We start from the raw sequence: 18,985 nt of genomic DNA, 5'->3' as shown, positions 1-18,985 counted from the left end.
TAAAGTGCGTGACCGCTTTCAATGCAGCTTCTCAGATCGCTCTGTGCAAAAAACATCTAACACGTCAGGTTATATAGGCTGCCCTTCATGCTAGAACACCTGCACATTGGTGCCACACTGCATGAAACTGGTGCTATTTTTATTTTTCTCGTCCCTAAGACAGCCACTGGTCTCACAGCTAGAGAAGAAATCAGACCAGACTTCAGACATCAGAGAAATACATTTATTGGCTAAATAGGAGAAACAAAAACTGCTAAAAGCAACTGCGTGCTTTACATTTCATGTGGGTACAAACATTAGGGCTCTCTCCGATGTGATGTTGGGGACATTTATTTAATTGATGGCTTTGATAACATTAAAAAGCTAAAATTTTGGATTCATGCTAGTCCTGATAATCTTTCTGAAAACCACAACCTTGTTAGTTCTTAAAACAATTTCATGTATCAAACAGGAAGACGTGGTAGAAATAGATTAACACGTTGAAATTTCTCCTGCCTAAGTTACAATCAGTCATCGAAGCTCAGAAAAACAAATATCCATATGCAAAAAGAAGTTTTTATAGCTCACAGGCTACATTTTGCCCCAAAGGTGGAATGTTCATTTCCATTTACAAACTGTACATATTGCCGTTCCTTTCGATCCAAATGCATAATTTCTATTCCTCTGATACAGAACACAAAAACATTAAAGCAACCCATTTATCCCAGTGTCCACAGGCATGGTTCAAAGACTTTGCAGAAACCAAGCACACTCAAAAACGAACCAAAAGCCCTTGGTTTGCTGAGGTATGAGTGAAGGCTTTCATACCAAAATAAAACGGCTCTGTCTTTCTAAATAAGAGACAGTTATGATCTCAAAACATGGCTGTTAAACAAAAATATATATATTTAACGTAAAGCCAATAACACTCATAACGTAAAGCGAGATCCTTGATTTTAAAAACAATTAAAAAGGCAGTGTGTCCCCTATAGAGAGGGGAACTCTTCCCAAACAGATATGAACAGATTTCTCTCTAGAAGTGAGGATTCACAAAATGACAGCGCAGTCTGCGTCAGAGAAAATCAAAGTCACATCTTTTTAGTAATCATGATTGTGAATTAAATAATTTAAAAACACGCAAAATGGACCGCCGCCTCTAAGTACATAATAGGTATTTTGATGGATTTGAGACGAGGGGGATGTTGTAGCAAAGTGCCCTCAAGCAACACATCTTAATCAGTTAATCTGGGTGAGAACATCTCAGATGAATGGCTGCTCATTGAAGTCGGTTATTCAACAACAGCAGGCCTGCACAGCTGGCTCTGATGCAAAACATAAAAAATAAATTACACTTAAAACATCACGATATACCTGCTGCGAAGCTCATGTAAACAGTCAGGGTGAAGATTCTTATTTTTGAAAGATCTTTAGTGTGTCCCGATGTCAGTGGGTCTGATATAAAAACTATTTCCATGTCCCAATAAGTAAAAGCCACAAAATAAAACCAAAGAGCAATGCAGGCTGTAGTCCCATCTCTGCATCATGAACACTAACTACTAATTAGACTGCATTCACTGTTTCCTAGGTGCTACGGTAGCATTTAGTTATGCTGCAAGTATGCTGGTTCCTACGAGTGATTGTCTGTCCGCATCGACAAATTAAGAAAACATCTACTTTAGACAGCTAGCCAGGATGTGAGGTCTTTCATTACGTTAGGTTTGAAACTGGTGCATTAGGCCAAATTGAGTGACTACACATAATAACGTAACACTCCGTTATGTTTTTATTTGATCACGGGTTTACGCGATTGGCCACTGCAGCGAGACGTCGGGTTGCAGTTCTCCATAAAATTCATTCTGTTTCAACTTTTGCCCGTGCAGGTTTTTTTTTTTTTTTTTTTTTTTTTAAACATCCCTTGCGGTCCCCTGGCACTACCCACATTCAAATGAATGAGAGGACTGGCATTTCCGCAGCAATGCCTGATTTGGTGTGAATGCAACCTAATGGTGATCACTGAGATTTGAAAACAGTCACAAGATGGAAATCACTCACAGCCGAAGCTTTAAAGTTGCAACAAAAAGATTAGCGCAACTGCAACGAGAGGCGTGACGAGTCAAGTTTTAAAATAAAAAGATTGTTTTGTCGGTGGAGGTTAAAATTAACGCGGTCTTGTTTTAGTCTCTAATCCAACACTGGGACTTGTAACCAACAAACAAAAACTCGCAACTCAATTAATAATAAAAAAGGTGTTCCCCCGATATTACACATCAAAAGTCTGTTTACAGATGTTGCTCCGGGGGGAGCTGCACAAAATCTGATAATCTGCGATACCTCTTGTCGGTGGTCAAATTGCATTGTGGGTAACGTTATTGGTGTTCAGCGCTAAATCTTTAAAGAGAGTACTCTTTAAAAATATAGCTACAGTAGTAGCAGCTGTTAACACAAGCTTCTATTAAATATGTTAGACTTGTTTACAACAAGACAGAAGGTCGCCACATGCTATGGTTAACTCATGAATAAGCTGGCACTAGTTAAGAGGCTGAATTAATCCAATCAATCGTTAATGAAGGGATTATTTTCCAGCCAAAACACAGAAATGAGCCACGTCTGTTCTGCTCCTGAGGCAGCTGAGCGGTATGTTTAAAATAATAAAAACATGTGGACCTCCAAACTGGTCCTCTGAAAGCTTCTATATAATAATCTCAGGTCAGGTAGGGCTTGGTGTTGTGAGTTTTCTACATACAGTACAAGTTCATTGCGAAACCTGCCCGCATATCCTGCTTCATTCAGCGTGGACTGGCCCGGCTCAGCAGGCATCTGCCTGGTTTAGGGGTGTTATCAATGGGCAAAAGACTGCGCATCAGAATGGATCAGCCTACAACATGTCAGTGCTTCAAACCACAATTGTTATCATCACCTAAAACACCTCTTACAGACCACCAGGTCAACCGCATCTGCATTTCCCCTTCTCCGGTCAAAAAAGATTTGGACCGGAGAAGGGAAGGTCGGCCAATTCCAGCTTCCAGGCTTGATGGGCTCAATTAATACAGTTAAAATCTATAAGAGGGGAGATTTGGCTTGTCGCCGACTTCTTTGAAGTTTTTGAGTGTGTCATTTTTCTTAAATGATCGGTGAAAACATATCTACACGTGTGGTCATTTGACAAAATCAAATGACGCTCCGTTCATTTTACCAGCCCAGAAAACCTTGAGACTCCACGGTGAGAACAAAACATTTTGAAAACCAGCGACTGACGCCGATTTCACTCTTCATATCTTAATACTTAACAGAGAGAGACAGAGCATGGCGGCGGCCCAGAGGTGATCAGACCCACTGATCCAAAAGACACAGCTGAGAGAGAGAAAGAGACAGAGAGAGAGAGAGGTCCGTCCACGGCGACGGCACAGTCCATCTCATGTTTCCATCCGCCTCAGAAGTGAGTCCGTTTGTTCCCAGCAGCTTCAGCCTGTTGACATAAACACAGGCAGTAAGTGGTTTGTGTGTGTGTGTGTGTGTGTTTGTGTTTAATACTTTGATCTAAAGCACATCACAGTAACATGATAATATAATAGGCTTTATTATTCTGAAATGGGAATCTGAATGCTCCTGTGGTACTTCTTCCACCACTGGTTGGTATATTAAAAGGGTTTTCTTTCTTCACACACAATTTTCAGACACAGCCCGTGCAGTGTAGTACATGCACGGTTTGCCCTTCCATCATCTGTTGCTGTCTGCCTCTCTCTCCACTGTGACTTCAAGAAATTGTGTTTGTGCAAAGTTTAATAAAATGCATAGACAGTATATAATGGACCAATAGACCCTGTTGTTCTGGACAGAGACCAGTGAAGGATATTAGAAGCACTTTACTGGTGCTGGCTGAGTGTTACTGCGCAGCCTCCAACTGAGAGAGACAACGTAGATGTGACGTGAGCAAAGTGTCTGAAAGTGTGAAGTCTTCTGGTAGCTGTGCCAAGAGAAATCTCAATCATTCCCAATCTTACAGAGACGGAGAGCGTAGGTATATGTAAGGAGATAACATGGGCACAGGCTAATTATTGCTAGTTAACTAAAATGCTAGTTAACATTAGTAATTAAACCTAAACAGCTCATGTAAGTCAAAACTGCCTGCAAGCTTCTGTACTAAAAACGGTAATTCCTCTACTATGTGACACAATCGTTAGCCTGTTTTTATAAAAACGTCTGCTACGGAGCCATAACGTGAGATACAAGATAATGGAGCCTTTTATACAGTCGTGTTTCTTTAGAAATAAACAACGGACAAATAGAGTCTTTAAACGCTTCAGATGTAAAGTTATTCGCTGTCAAAGTGACACCAAAATGAATGGCAGTCAGTGGAATGCTAATGGCGGGGTAATCGCTTTGTAGCGTCAAAATGGCGCCATATGAGGTTCGAGTTCTGAAGCGAAGCTCACCCCCTTGGTAAAATGAACCGTTGTTTACCATTTCAGTTCCTTTTAGAGCCACGCCTTTACGTTATGCAACGTGAGGTTTGTAAAATAAAATGAAACCTACAATCATGAACAGAAATGCACTTCATATTATAGATCAACAGGCAATTTCTAACTTCTTACACTTCCTTCTCTTAGAGAAATGAAGAAAAAAAAAAAAATGATTGTTGTTTTGTTTTTTTCCACCTGGACCTGTACGCTCTGTCATTTCTCCTCTGCTCTTCCAGCTGAGACTGTCACTCAGCGCTGAATCTGAACACTGACCGCGACACCACTGGAACCGTTTATTATTTTTTTTTTTTTAAATCATGGTGTTTGCCATGAGGGTCAGATACTCCACTGTGGAGCCTCACAATCATCACAAGATTTAATTCAATCAGACTTCAAACGGTCTCCGTTCTGTCTGCACGATCATCTGTCCGGCAGGCTGCAGCTCATTTCCTCTGAAAAGCCTTTTAAAAACTTAATTGTGCCTCTAATTTCCCCTGGTTTCCTGATCTCCACCCTGACACACACACACACACACACACACACACACACACACACACACACACACACACACACACACACATCAGATCAGATGTATGTGTGTGTGTGTGTGTGTGAAACACACACCATGCACTCATGAGCTCATCTGTCTTCTGCTGTTTATCACACATGAGTCATCAGAAGAAGTGTAGATGCAATCAGTGGCGTTTACACCAAAGAACACAAGACAACAGAAATCTGTCCTTACAATGTTTCATCTTACATTTTCTTTCACGTACTTTTACTGAACATCAGAAATTGAAAATTAAATAAGAATATCAACATGTTTCAGCCACACGTACAGTGTGTGTGTGTTGGGTTAATACACACAAACTGGACACAGTCTGTGGGGGTAAAATGGCACTGAGAGTCAACTAGGTCTGGACCTAACAAGATTTGTCATGACCAAATAAATATATTTATTGGTTGGTCGGTAATAGAGCTGAAAATTCCTCTATGTGCATGGCAAATTCAGGCTGAACTTAAAAATTGCTTTCCTAACTTTGTAAAGCAAAATGTAACAAAAAATACATAGATATATATTTACTGAAATGTTACTATTAAAAGTAGGTATTACAATTCGAGTGTAAACCTTTTAAAAACACAAAATTGAAACAGGAATTAAAATTACAGGATCTGTGCATCCCTATAAATTATTCACCCTTTGCAAACACGTGACCACGACCACGTCACCGGAAGCACAAGCTAAACAGTAGTAGGCGAGCGGAAAGTTTCATTAGTTTAAATCAGTAATAACACAAAACTTTATGGCTTCTTCTATTGAACAAGTTGTCGTGCTGTTATCGGTCAAGGTAGGGCATCTGGTAGGTGCTCACAAAGAGCGCTATTTGGAGAAGTTGGAGATTGCAGGATTGGATACCGACCTAGGGGTGGGAGATATTGACAAAAATGAATATCTCGATATTTTTTTTCATTATCTCGATATCGATATTCAGACGATATTTTTGAAATCCTTCTAGAAGTTAAAAGAAGCCCTGTTCGGAGGCTATTTTGGTGGTTCTCTTGGGAAAATGTACAAGCAAGATGAAATCATAACAATAAACAAAGGGCTCTGTTCTGTAACATATTGCACTTATTGGAAGCAGTCCTGGAGCTGGGACAGGGCCGGGTCAGACTAGGTTCTGATAGTCCTTCTGACTGAGACTTATGCTGGGATCAGGAGTTGGATGTGATCTGACTGGCCCAGGTGAGGGAGAGGAGCAGTTCTGTGTGCTTTTTTGATGTTAGAGTATATATGGTCTAGTGTGTTCTTCCCTCTAGTAACACAATCTACATGCTGGGAGAAAGCTGGAGGGGAACAGACTTTAAGGACGCCTTGTAAAAGTCCCCTGTATCCTGTATCCAGGTGATCGCACTGCAGTTTGTTCTCTATGGTTAGCAGTGAACCAAACTTTTGCTAACGTTAGCATCGGGGGCTATGTAGACGGCAGTGTGCTGTTTTCGTAGTAAATAAAATGGTCAGTATATTACCGACAGGGCTCCAGGTCAGGTGAGCCGTGCTGGGCAACGATCCTGCAGTTGGTACGCCATTCATTGTGCACAAAAATGCAGTCCTCCGCCTCTGGTCGTGCCGTACTTATTTTCTCATTCTGCCGGTAGATAGCTAGCTCGACGTGCTAGCGCCGACAACAACCTGGAGGGCTCGGTCAGGCTATGTCCTCCGGGATGTTATGAGCCGCCTGGAAGGCTCTCATTTAAATTCTCAATTCTAGATTGACAGTGGGCATTATTAAAGAGTAAGGGAAGAATCAATCAGTCCTCTTGTGGTTCTCTGATGTTTTTACTACTACTTCCAGTTGGAACAAGTTGACACAAAATCATTTGTTTTCCAAAAACTTAGCCATTAGCCAAAGTGATAAGGGCACAGCCACAAGCTGAGTGGTTGGAAGGAGAGCGTCTAACGACTAGACTTCCTCATCTTGTTTGTGGATTATTCACTTAGCTCACTTTTAAACCGCTCTGTGCAGAAAACAGAAGATGGGAAGATAGATCATATGAGCGCGAGTGGTTTCTATTCCCATTGGTGGCTGAAAATGTACACACTAATGAATCATGGTACAATCATGAGATGCTTTGGCTCCAAGTGCCTGAATCTACTGCATCAACCTCAACAACAGTAAAGGCTTTTTAGGGGGGTTGCATTAAATAAAGAGCACCTTCCCAAAAAACAACCCAAAATCACGCAGAGTCCCATCCCAGTCACAACAAAGTGCGACATTGTGAGGCCATGGGTTTCTGTTGGGACAGCATGTGATCTCATCTGCAGCTGTACAAGGCCTCAGTCTCAAAAACTATTCCTTTTTTGTCAAAATGATCTTTTACTATGCTCATCGTCCTCATTTCCTAAACAGCTCTCCTCTCACAAGATATCTCTGCATGAAAGCTATTTTCTAACAGGTTAGGACACCCCTGAAGTCCTAAATATTCCCAGGGTTCCCACACATTTTCAATAACATTTCAAAACTTTTCCATAATAAAATGTCCATGACCATTTACAATGTATTACATAAACATAACTGTATACTAATGTACTTAAATCCAAATGTTACTTGTTGTATGAAAACCTTTTTCAATCTCTAAATGTTTATATTTACTTCAAACTACTTAATGCATTTAATTATAAAATCATTTCTGGACGAAAAACCTATGTAATACTTAATATTTCATGGCTCTCTAATGACAGATACAAGTTGCATTGGTCATTAGAGAGCCATGAACTTTGAATGTACACTTGCTCGGCATGATTACTATAATATATCAGATTCAAACATATCAGCTAGCTGGAGGGAGAGATGGAACGCAGGGAGAAAATAAAGAAATGTACATGATAGTAAACAAAACGTCAAGCATATTAGAGCTACGTTACGTCAACAGCTACAGAAAATAATACACGGAAGATTATCCACGGAATGATATTGTAAAAATTAACTTCTTAAACAAAATTCTAGTACTTTTCCAAAACGTTTTTTAGATTTGACTAATTCAATGACTTTTCTAGAAAGGTGACTAATTGCTTTTACTTCTAGACCTAAAAGACGGACAAAAAACTGCATCCCTCTTTGAACTGACGTCCTACTGTGAGGCGCTTGATAAATACAGGCCAGGCCCTGATTTGTGAACAGATCCTCAATTTGGCTCTGCTCAGATACAAGTTGTCAGCCATGTTGGCTGAGGCACCACCCTCTCAATCTGTGCATCTTAAATCCAGATTTGTTTGGGACACTCAAAGGTAACTCCTGCCAGCTAACACATAAGGAGCTAACTCTTTGAGTCCTAAACATAACAGGTTTATCCCCTGGGATTGTTAACCTGACTCCACCAGATGGATCGCTTCGCATTTGCTCGGCATATCCATCTGGGAACTTTCCGTTGGAGAACTTTTGGGAAGGGGCGAAAATACTGGTTAGCTGTCTATCACCACCTAAACCCGCCTCAAAACCAACGCTGATTGGTCGGTCGTTTGGCGAACGGCTCCAAATTTTCTCTATCTCAAGATGCCAGACTGATCTGTGAGTGGAAAACTGGAGCTCGCCAGATCAGGACGGTCTCACGAGGCTATGGGATTGTTGCTCAAGACCTAGATACAGTCGTATACATTTCATTTATGAGAGTAAAACATTTAAAGATACGCAGCAAAGTAGCTGATGATTTTAAAATTTGGTTTGTTTGGTCGGACAATTTAGCTGGAGACATCTGGTTCCCAGGATGCCATGAATGTACAGAGAACAGAAAACAGGCTCACATTTCACTTTGATACCACTTTTCTCGCTCTTCAGTAGCAGCAAATATGTCATTTGATTCCCAAACTCTCATCAACCAGGAAAACTGAAGGAGCGAGAATGAGAGGAGGTAAGGGTTGGTCATGCAGGCAGCACGCCATGCATAGTCATCACAGCCACAAAAGGATGAAAAACAAAGAAGCAGAGAACAGGTGGAGGAAGGACAGGGGCAGTATACACCACACAGGGAGTAAAATACAACAAAGACCATCAGAGGAGGTGGAGTTAGTACTTTCAGTGCATCACAGGAGGAGCAGGAAGACAGCCAGGTCCAAACAACTTTTTGTGGTTTAAATATATCTTTGCATGTGTCATGCCACCAAACAGCTCCCACCATTATTTATTTAGACGTGAAAAAAAGCAAGGAGAACCACAACAAGAAAAAAAAGAAAAGAAAAAGAAAACAGAGTGAGGAGTGAGAGGATGTGAGAAGTACGCAGGGGGATTCTAACAGTAAGCCATAGTCTCAAAGTCCCTAATAATGGCCGCGCGTACCTGAGGATGTCTGCTCGGAGGACTCCACTGCCTCTGCTGTCGGAGCAGCGTTGCTCGGAGCAGCAGGCGCCGGGTCGTCATCTTTCCCTCCTGCTGGGTCAGAGGAGCTCTGGTCCGCCTCCAGGACGGCTGGAGACGGAGGAGGGGTGTCCAGTTGGTCTTCTGTCAGAGAGAAAGTAGTGTCTACATTAGTGTCTCATCTATTCGATTGATTTCTTACATGGTTTTGGTTTTTTTTACCATCCAAGAACACTTGATCCACCGCTCTGGTCCAGACCGAAATGTCTCAACACCTATTGGATGGATTGCCTTTTAGATTGCCTTAATGTTTTGTTCAGGCATTCGTGGTGCCCAGAGGATGTATCCCACTGACTCGGATGATCCCCTCACTTTTTATTTTAGTGCCAACATGAAGTTCTGAGTGAAATATCTGGACAACTAAAGGATGGATTGTCTTAATATTTGGTACAAACATTCATGTCCCCCCCCCCCACTCAAGATAAACTATAATAACTTAAGTGGTCCCTTACCTTTTTTTTACTTTTAAAGATTTATTTTTTCCAGGCTTTATTTTTGACAGGACAGCTGAAGACATGAAAGGGGAGAGAGAGAGGGGGAGTGACACGCAGCAAAGGGCCGCAGGTCGGAGTCGAACCCGGGTCCGCTGCGTCAAGGAGTAAACCTCTATATATGGGCGCCCGCTCTACCAACTGAGCTATCCGGGCACTCTGTGGTCCCTTACCTTTTCCTCTAGTGCCATTATCTGGTCAATTTCTTTTAAATTTGTCCAATATTTTGGTTTATGACCAAATACCTGCTAAATTATTGGCACTCCCATCAGCCTCAGGACAGAGCAGGTGTAAAAACAGCGTTTTCTCTGAAAACAATGCTGTGAGAGTGAACCAAAACAGTTATGGACCGGACAGTAAACAGAAACTGTAAAGCTCTGTGGCGCTGAGGGGAGCTAGCCTGGTGAGACTGTCCTGATCTGGCGAGCTCCAGTTTTCCACTCGCAGATCAGTCTGGCATCTTGAGATAGAGAAAATTTGGAGCCGTTAGCCAAACGACCGGGCCAATCAGCGTTGGTTTTGAGGTGGGTTAGGTGGTGATAGACAGATGGTTTATCCAATCAGCTAACCAGTATTATCAGCCAGCGGTAGCCCTAATTCTGTTAGCCGCTCGCTAATGCTTTTTTTCTCTTGGATCCTTCTTTTGGAATATGGTCCGGGAACCTGAAATGGTGCCTTTTATTCCTAAATTCTCGTTCACATGTTGCTTGCATGCTGAGCTAACGAGCTATGCTTTGCCTGCAGCAGCAGGGGCTTGTGGTTGTATTTTCATACGCTTTGTGGATCTGATTGGTTGATTTGGCCCGTCTATCACCAACATAGGTGATAAACAGATGGTTCATCCAATCAGCTAACCAGTATTTCCGCCCCTTCCCAAAAGTTCTCCAACGGAAAGTTCCCAGATGGATATGCCGAGCAAATGCGAAGCAATCCATCTGGCGGAGTCAGGTTAGAGGGGAGCTGTTGTCCAGGTGAGATTTCTCTGTAGGTTCATCACTAACAGAGACACCTTTCACATTGACATATTATTATTTGATACATTGTCATTGTAAAAATGACACAGATGATACTCTAATGTTCGATGCATTTAGTTTAGAGCACCACTCTAAACTAAAAGTGCAGCCTCACAGAGCCGCTAGAATAGCTTTAGACTCACAGGGCCTTATTTTAACAATCTGAGCGCACGGTGTAAAGCGCCTGGCGCAGTTGTGTTTAGGGCGTGAACAAATCCACTTTTGGTAGTTTGACGGCGGAAAAAAGGGTCCGTGCGCCGGGCGGATGGCTCATAAGGGTTGTACTTAGTCTTCATTAATTCATAGGTGTGTTTTGGGCGTAACATGCAATCAACCAATCAGATATCATCTCCCATTCCCTTTAATAGCCAGGCGCGTTTGGACCTTGGAGCATTGCTGTTATGATGGAGGATTTGCACCGTAATATTTTTATTTGTAATCTTCTGCATGTGTGTGTGCTGCTGGGTGCAAGATAGGACCCTTAGGTTTAGTTTTTTTAATTTATTTTAGGTCTGTATTACCTTGTGATGGGGCAGCAGGTGCATCCTGGTCATTCGACACAGCAACCTCACAGGGAGCGGGGTCAGAAACCTCACAGGGGGCGGGGTCAGAAACCTCACAGGGGGCGGGGTCAGAAACCTCACAGGGGGCGGGATCAGAAACCTCACAGGGGGCGGGGTCAGAAACCTCACAGGGGGCGGGGTCAGATGGCGGTGCGGTGGGGGAGTCTGTGGGGACGGACTCTGGTTCTGACACTATCACGGTCTGCTGGGCTTTAGTCTTTTCTGAAGGAGAGGAAATATCTATGGCTGAGCATGGGAACACAGAGAGGGAGGGGTGAGGTGGAGATTGGGGGAGAAAAGGATAATAAAGTAGAGGGGAGAAGGTGAGGAGGCAGGGATGGAGAGAGTAAGAAGAAAAGAGAAAGGAGAGATAAGATTAAGGTGAAACAAAGAAAGTCGAGCACAGAACAAACAGAAAGAGACAACTGGGCCGTATCCTACCTGGGTCCTCCTCTTTCTGTGGCTCAGCGGGTTCACCGGAGCCGGCAGCTTGGCTCTCTGTCTCCTCCTGCAGCTCCTGCTCCTTCTTTTGGGGGGGGCTGGCCTCAACGCTGGGGGGTTTCAGTGGGCTCTCGCCCTCCATGCTGCTCCGGGGCGATAGCATCTCCATCTCCTCCCCCCAGTCTGACACAGGCTGGTGGCCGTCCAGTGGGTAGAAAGGGCTGAGGGGCTTGCCTCCCTCTGGTGACTCCTGAACTGCCGACGGTGGGGGGATGTGGATCTTGGGCCTGGGGGGCCGCTGCTCTTTGGGGCTTCCTACCGACGTCCGTCGGGAACGAGGCGTGGGAGGTGTACGGGAGTTGTCTTTGCTCTTGGTTGGTTTCTCTTTCCCGGTGTCTTTCTTCTCGTCGCCCCTGGAGTCGTGCTCCGAGTCGCTCCCCTCGTCGTCGTCTCCGTCACTGGCGTCCTCCCATTCTTCGTCGTCATCTTCTCCGTCTCCATTCTTGGACTCCACCTGTGCAAAAAAAAGAAAAAAGAAATAAAAGGAAGGAAGGAGGGGATTACTGGGAAAGTCATTTTAAAGAGTTAAATCGAAAACCTGCAACAACGGAGTTTTTGGGGGAAACGAAACGAGCTGTTGATCAGTTGAACTTGAACCTGTTAGCAAACGGCTAGCTATTTACACATTCAACATTCACTCTCCTCTGTTGAGCTTTTAGGTTTGGTCTCCACCAACTCCTGAGGAAAACATCTGGCTCTGTAGCTGCTAGATGCTCCAGTATGTTCACGTGCTAGTTGCTAACTTTCTCTGTCTTCCATTTGTTGCTAAACAGGTAGAGTACAGTGGGTTTTTAGAACGTTGTGCTCTAAAATACTAAAACACCTCATTGAGTTGAGGGGAATTGCAGAGTCAGGTGATAACTCTGCAGGTTCATCACTACGAGCGACTTGTTTCACATAAAAATTGATTATAGTGGTTTTAAATGTGTCCATTATCTGCCCTAAAGCATTATTAAATGAAATGTTGGTTTCTTTGAGCAAGTGATGTCCGTACATGCAGTCTATGTGCCCTAGGTGATTAAAGTGCTTGCTGAGAGTTCCACTTTTTCAGGATCTCTCCCTTTTAAATAAAAAAACATATCAAACATGTCCAGTTAAGATGCCTGCCTGGGTCTGACTGCAGCTCCCACCACCTCCTGTAAGCTAACGGTGAGGTTGTTTGCATTTTTAATGAAGAAGCCCCTCTACCTTCTGTGCTGTGGGAGGTTTGGATTTTCCTTCCTTTTCCTCCTTTTTGGTCTTCTCCTCTCTCTTTGTATTGTCCTCCTCTTCTTTCTCTCCTTCCCAGCGGTTGTCGTGCATGCTGTCAAAGGCATCCAGGCATGTCAGAGGTTCAACGCACATCAATGTGAGAAGCAGCACACACAAACAACAAAGGAGCATACGAGTCTCCCCACATACACACAAATCAAAGCATTTTACAGAGTAAACAAATCAGGGAAGAACATGTATGAAACACCCAGAATTGTCTCGAACACAGCCGAATGAAAAGAGAACATACAGGCAGACGGCAGGATCTCTGCAGATACATACATTGCATGAATGTGTTCATCTCTTTAATGCTCTTTAAATGTAATAACTTTATATACATTGCTGTGTAGCTTCACATATTAGTTGATTTATATTATGTATTATTAATCAGAATCTGTAAAGTAACTAAAGCTTTCAAAGAAATGTAAAAGAGTAAAATGTACAATATTTGCCTCTGAGATGTATGGAGTACAATTATAAAGTAGCATTACACTAAAAACTCAAGTAAAGACCCTCAAAATTGTACTTAAGTACAGTACTTGAGTAATTCTACTACATTCCCCTACTGCCAGATTCACAATAACAAATTGAAACCTTCATCAATGAATCAATCTCGAAAATAATAATTAGTTGCATCATTAACGCCAGTAGTGTCTTCTATCGAGTTGGCGGTCCAAAGAAACACCGGCATCATCCTATCAGTTCTACAGTAGACTTGTTGTAGACAAACTATGGATCATTTTTGCTAGAGGAGAGACTGTGACGTCTGTGTGGATTTACCTGTAGCTCGGTTTCTGTCCTTGGCCCCTACCTCTGCCCCGCTCGACTCTCTGCCCTGGGGTCCTGCCCTGGGACAGGAAGTCGCCAATGGTCGGAGCTTTAGGAGGCCGCTTACTGTCGTCTGGAAGAAAAATTCAAAGGTGAGTATAAATCAAGTCAGTTGTAATACTTGATCTAAAACGGTAGGCTGAATCAGAGAGGAGAGGGAGTGGAAGGTGAGAAAAGAAACGGTGAACGCGTGTGGTCAAATACTCTACAGCAAGCAGTGTTTCCTTTAGGATTGTTTTTAGCAGTGGGGGCAGGTCTGTCCGAACAACTGGACGGGCCCAATAACCTCTGAATATTTGTACTTGTTGTTAAATTGCAATGTGAGCGGCAGCCAATGGGGGTTGCATTATGTTGGCAGGATAATTTAAAAAGCAACCACAACTACATTTTTTTTGTACAGCCCTACTTCTGATATCGTGGTGGCAGAAATTTTGCCATGGTTTGTAGTGGGCCACTACAAAATCAACATAGAGGAAAAACTGGCAAGTAAAACTTTTTGAAGCATAGTGTGTCAGCGGAATTGACCTTACCTTCGGTAAACATACAGTGTCATGGCATCTACATAAAACCAAACCTCTTAATAGAATGGCTGAAATTCCATGCTTTTTGGTCTAAATGGCATACCCAAATTAAAAGTAGTACAACTCCCACATACTTCGGAGAACAACACTGACACCACATTGAGCGTCATCAGCCCGGAAGTGAAATATTGTTTGCCGTGCCTTGGTTTTATTTTAGTTAGCCTAATAGCTGGTTTGATTTGCATTGAGAGATGATTTTATCGAAAGTACCCCATGCCAATCTCTAGGTATGGTGAAGGGTATGTGATGATGTGCGGCTATTTTAATTCCAAAGGCCAAGTAAACTTTATCAGGATGCGTAGTATCCTGGATCCATGAAATAACTGGCCTTTAAAAATAATCTGCCTGCCTCTATGGGAATTTAACATAGGGGTGTCTATACTTATGCCCTCTTTATTTTAAGGAAGAACATTTATTTATTTACGATACATTATTCATTCTCAAAGATGTTTTTTTTATTCCTCTTTTTAGTCAACTTTAGCATGGGTTCCTAAACTTATGAGCACCACTGTATTCCATACTAATCATGTTCTGTGTTAGGAGTGGCATTCTTTAATAATTCATCTATGATAAGATGGAAATTTATCCCGAGAGAAATTGTTGTGCAGCGGTTGCAGTACAAAGTAGGTAAGAGTGCAAATATATAAATAAAAACAAAATATAAACAATAAAGAGTATCAGTAAACAGTGTAAAAATCAAATGAACATGCCAGACAAAACAGTCCATTTCTGATGCTGTGGTCGGAGAGTCGATGTCTTATGTAACATCAGAGCAGCTGTCAACCTGCTGCAGAGTCCATCTGAACTCTGGGACGAGGTCAAACGTCTGTTTGTTTGTTAGCTAGTGGGTGATGGATGGCTCCGAGTGGAAGGGAAGGAGAGATCAAACGGATTTCAAAGGAGCGCTTTAGACTGGCTACCATGATAGGGATACTGCGTGTGACATAGAGAAAATACATCTTTTAAAACAGATCTGCTCTGGATTATGATTGGCTCAGCTGCATTCGTAACTGTTGGAAAATACTTTAGAAAACGAAGTGCATGACATCAGTAGCAGAACTTATGCATTTTTTGTTGCTGTGGGTTTATGTTATGAAACATTGCGAGGTAACCATTTTAGAAAACAATAAGCCCCAAGGTTTACCGTGATTTTAGAATAGCTAAGCTAAACTAGCTAAACTACAGCCTTTTGGGGCTTTTTTTAAACTTTATTCTAATGCCCTTTTAAGACTAACATTACGGCTACAAAAATACTGAAACACAGCAAATGTGCTGCGTTCGAGTGAAGGGGTGAAGCATACTAGAGGTTGTAAGATCAACATGAAAAGTCCAGTGTACAACATAATTAGGGTTCGAGTGAAATAGTGGCTTTATTCGCTTTTCAGATGTGGTGAATCATTTTGTTTTATATAAATGTAATAAATCTGGGATGACAAAACAACAGACCTTTGTTGGCAAAAAAAACATTTTAAAAACATCGGGTATGTAATGGTTAGTTTCCCAGTTAAGTAGCTACGAGTACCACATTAGTGGGTTGTACGTTGTTGGAACAAACCCTCTTAAAGTAATATTTTTTTATTTCAGTCGCAATCGTTGCTACAAAAAGGAAAGATCGATCCATCTCTCCCCTGATGATGAAATGAGAAAGATGCTAGTCTGGGAGGGATGTGACGGAGAGAGGAAATGATTACGAGAGGAAGGTAAAGTAAATAAAAATTAGTCAAAAGTGACAGAAATAGAACAGATGAGCAGCTTATGGAGGGAAAGAAAAGTACAGAAAGATAGCGATGGAAAGAAAACCATAGGAAGTGTGAAGGAATGAAAATGGTTACAGTTAAGGAAAGATATGAGAGGAGGAGGAGGGAGAAAGCAAAGAGAGGTCAGAGAGGAGATGCAGAGAGAGGGAGGGAGGAGGATAAGAGCTCAAAAAGGAGGAGAAAGGAGGAGAAGATGTGATAAAAAAAAGGTCAGGAAGAGAAAGATACAAGTACAAAAGAAATGAAGGGCTCAGTGAGGAGAAAAGAAAAAAAACGGAGAGGATGAAGAGATTTACCGGAGCAGCTCGGGGCTGTGAAGAGGACACTCAAGTCATTCCAGAAATGGTGAATAAAAAGAAACACACGCACATCACACAGCCAAAGCGAGTGCAGGCTTTAATGTGGAGCAGGTTTAATGTTATAATATCTTATATACTCAGAAAAAAAGAACACAAAGAAATGAAAGTAACCAGGACTGAACAGCCTTTTTTTTTTTTTAACCTCCTCACAGTACAGATCAGCCTGTAAGAACTGACTGGTGATTGCTTTTGACTGAGGATTCGACTTTCTGGCCACAGAAAAAGCAAACATCACTCATGAGATACTCCGAGAAAGTGGCAGTAGCACTAACGGTTCATGTCCACAGGGGACGGGAGGGACTGCGCTGCGTGACGGGTGTGCCTGTATCCAGACACAGCAGTTGTCAATTTCTCTTTCATGTCTAATGATCAGCGAAGGGAACATACATGCTACACCCTCCTACAACCGCCGAAAACACTTTGCTGCATCTCATTCGACGAACGCTTTCCACTCGCTGGCTTTCTGCTCCTGGATTTCAAACCGGTCAAACATGGCGGCTCGCTTGGAAACTTTTTTTTATCGATACAAAAAATAGTTCCTCAAAATGGGTTTCTTAAAAACCATTTCAGGAAAGATCAACAGGTTTTTGGATCTCCGCAAACATTGCAACGCCAACCTTTTCAAGAAGGTGGTTGAAGGAATGAAAGAGGGAGGCTGGGCGCCTGGGCAGCTCTCCTGGTACAGCGGGCGCACATATACAGAGGCTTAGTCCTCGAAGCGGCTGTCGCGGGTTCAAATCCGACCTGCGGCCCTTTGCTGCATGTCATTCCCCCCCTCTCTCTCTCTCTAATAAAGGCCTAAAATATAAAACATCTTTAAAAAAGAAAGAAAGAGGGAGGCTGTGTTCCAACAGTCGAACAAGGCCGCCAACGGTGGAAATATTTGACAAAAATCCTATTTTGACAGCTGCATGTAAACAAGAATATTTATATATATATACAGTGGGGGAAATAAGTATTTGACCCCTTGCTGATTTTGCAGGTTTGCCCACTTACAAAGAATGCAAAAATCTACAATTTTAATCATATGTACATTCTAACAGTGAAAGACAGAATCCCAAAGAAAATTCCAGAAAATCACATCATATGAATTTATTAAAATTGATAACCATCTGATGAGGAAAAACAAGTATTTGACCCCCTGGACAAACAGCATGTTAATATTTTGTAGAAAAGCCATTATTGGCCAGCACAGATGTCAAACGGTTTTTATAGTTGGTGACAAGGTTTGTGCACATTTCGCAGGGATGTTGGCCCACCCTCCCTGCAGACAGCCTCCAAATCATTCAGGTTCCGAGGTTGTCGCCTGGCAACTCGAATTTTAAGCTCCCTCCAAAGATTTTCAATCGATTCAGGTCTGGAGACTGGCTAGGCCACTCCAGAACCTTGATGTGCTTCTTCTTCAGCCACTCTTTTGTTGCTTTGGCCGTGTGCTTAGGGTCGTTGTCGTGCTGAAACACCCATCCTCGACCCATCTTCAGCTCTCTCACTGAGGGAAGGAGATGTCGGGTCCAGAATTCCACGATACATGGCCCCGTCCATCCTCCCCTCAATACGATGGAGTTGTCCCGTCCCTTGGCTGAAAAGCACCCCCAAAGCATGATGTTGCCACCACCATGCTTGACGGTGGGGATGGTGTTCTTTGGGTTGTACTCGGTGTTCTTTGCCCTCCAAACACGACGAGTTGAGTTGAGGCCAAAAAGTTCTATTTTGGTCTCATCTGACCACATCACCTTCTTCCAGGCCTCTTCTGAGTCGTCCAGGTGGTGAATGGCGAACTTCATGCGGGCCTGTACATGTTTCTTCTTGAGCAGGGGGACCTTGCGTGCGCTGCAGGATTTCAATCCATGACGGGCGTAGTGTTTACCAACCGTTTCTTTTGTAACTGTGGTCCCAGCTGCCTTCAGTTGATTCATCAGTTCCCCCCCTTGTGGTTTTGGGATGATTCCTCACCGTTCGCATGATCAGGGACACCCCACGAGGCAAGATCTTGTATGGAGGCCCAGACCGAGGGAGGTTGGCGGTTGTGTGGTGCTTCTTCCATTTCCTGATAACTGCACCGACAGTTGATCTTTTCTCTCAAGTTGCTTTCCGATTCTCTTGTAGCCCATCCCAGCCTTGTGCAGATCAACAATCTTGTCCCTGATGTCCGTAGAAAGCTCTTTGGTCTTGCCCATGGTAGTGATGTTGGATGCTGGTTGTTTGGGTGTTCACAGGTGTCTTTTATACAGGTAACGAGGTGAGGCAGGTATATTTGATGTAGATAATTGGTTCGGATTGGGGCTGTGTCTT

The 18,985-nt window shown here is 42.8% G+C and overlaps 1 protein-coding gene across 3 annotated transcripts in view; it reads right to left on the bottom strand.

Moving 5' to 3' along the window:
• Positions 1 to 209: 209 nt before the first annotated feature.
• Positions 210 to 18,985, bottom strand: part of ccdc9 (coiled-coil domain containing 9) — a 32,390-nt gene continuing 13,614 nt past the window's right edge. For all 3 annotated transcript variants that reach the window (XM_028573810.1, XM_028573812.1, XM_028573811.1), the window contains 6 exons: positions 13,949 to 14,069; positions 13,106 to 13,220; positions 11,858 to 12,371; positions 11,375 to 11,662; positions 9,272 to 9,433; positions 210 to 3,445 (listed from right to left, as the gene is read on the bottom strand). In XM_028573810.1, coding sequence (XP_028429611.1) covers positions 3,441 to 3,445; positions 9,272 to 9,433; positions 11,375 to 11,662; positions 11,858 to 12,371; positions 13,106 to 13,220; positions 13,949 to 14,069 — 1,205 coding nt within the window. In that variant the 3' untranslated portion in view covers positions 210 to 3,440. The remainder of the gene's footprint in view (positions 3,446 to 9,271; positions 9,434 to 11,374; positions 11,663 to 11,857; positions 12,372 to 13,105; positions 13,221 to 13,948; positions 14,070 to 18,985) is intronic.

This window comes from Perca flavescens, chromosome 3 (assembly GCF_004354835.1).
Source record: "Perca flavescens isolate YP-PL-M2 chromosome 3, PFLA_1.0, whole genome shotgun sequence".
NCBI lineage: Eukaryota > Metazoa > Chordata > Actinopteri > Perciformes > Percidae > Perca > Perca flavescens.
The sequence above is the reverse complement of the archived record's forward strand: the minus strand, read 5'-3'. Positions and strand labels throughout refer to the sequence as shown.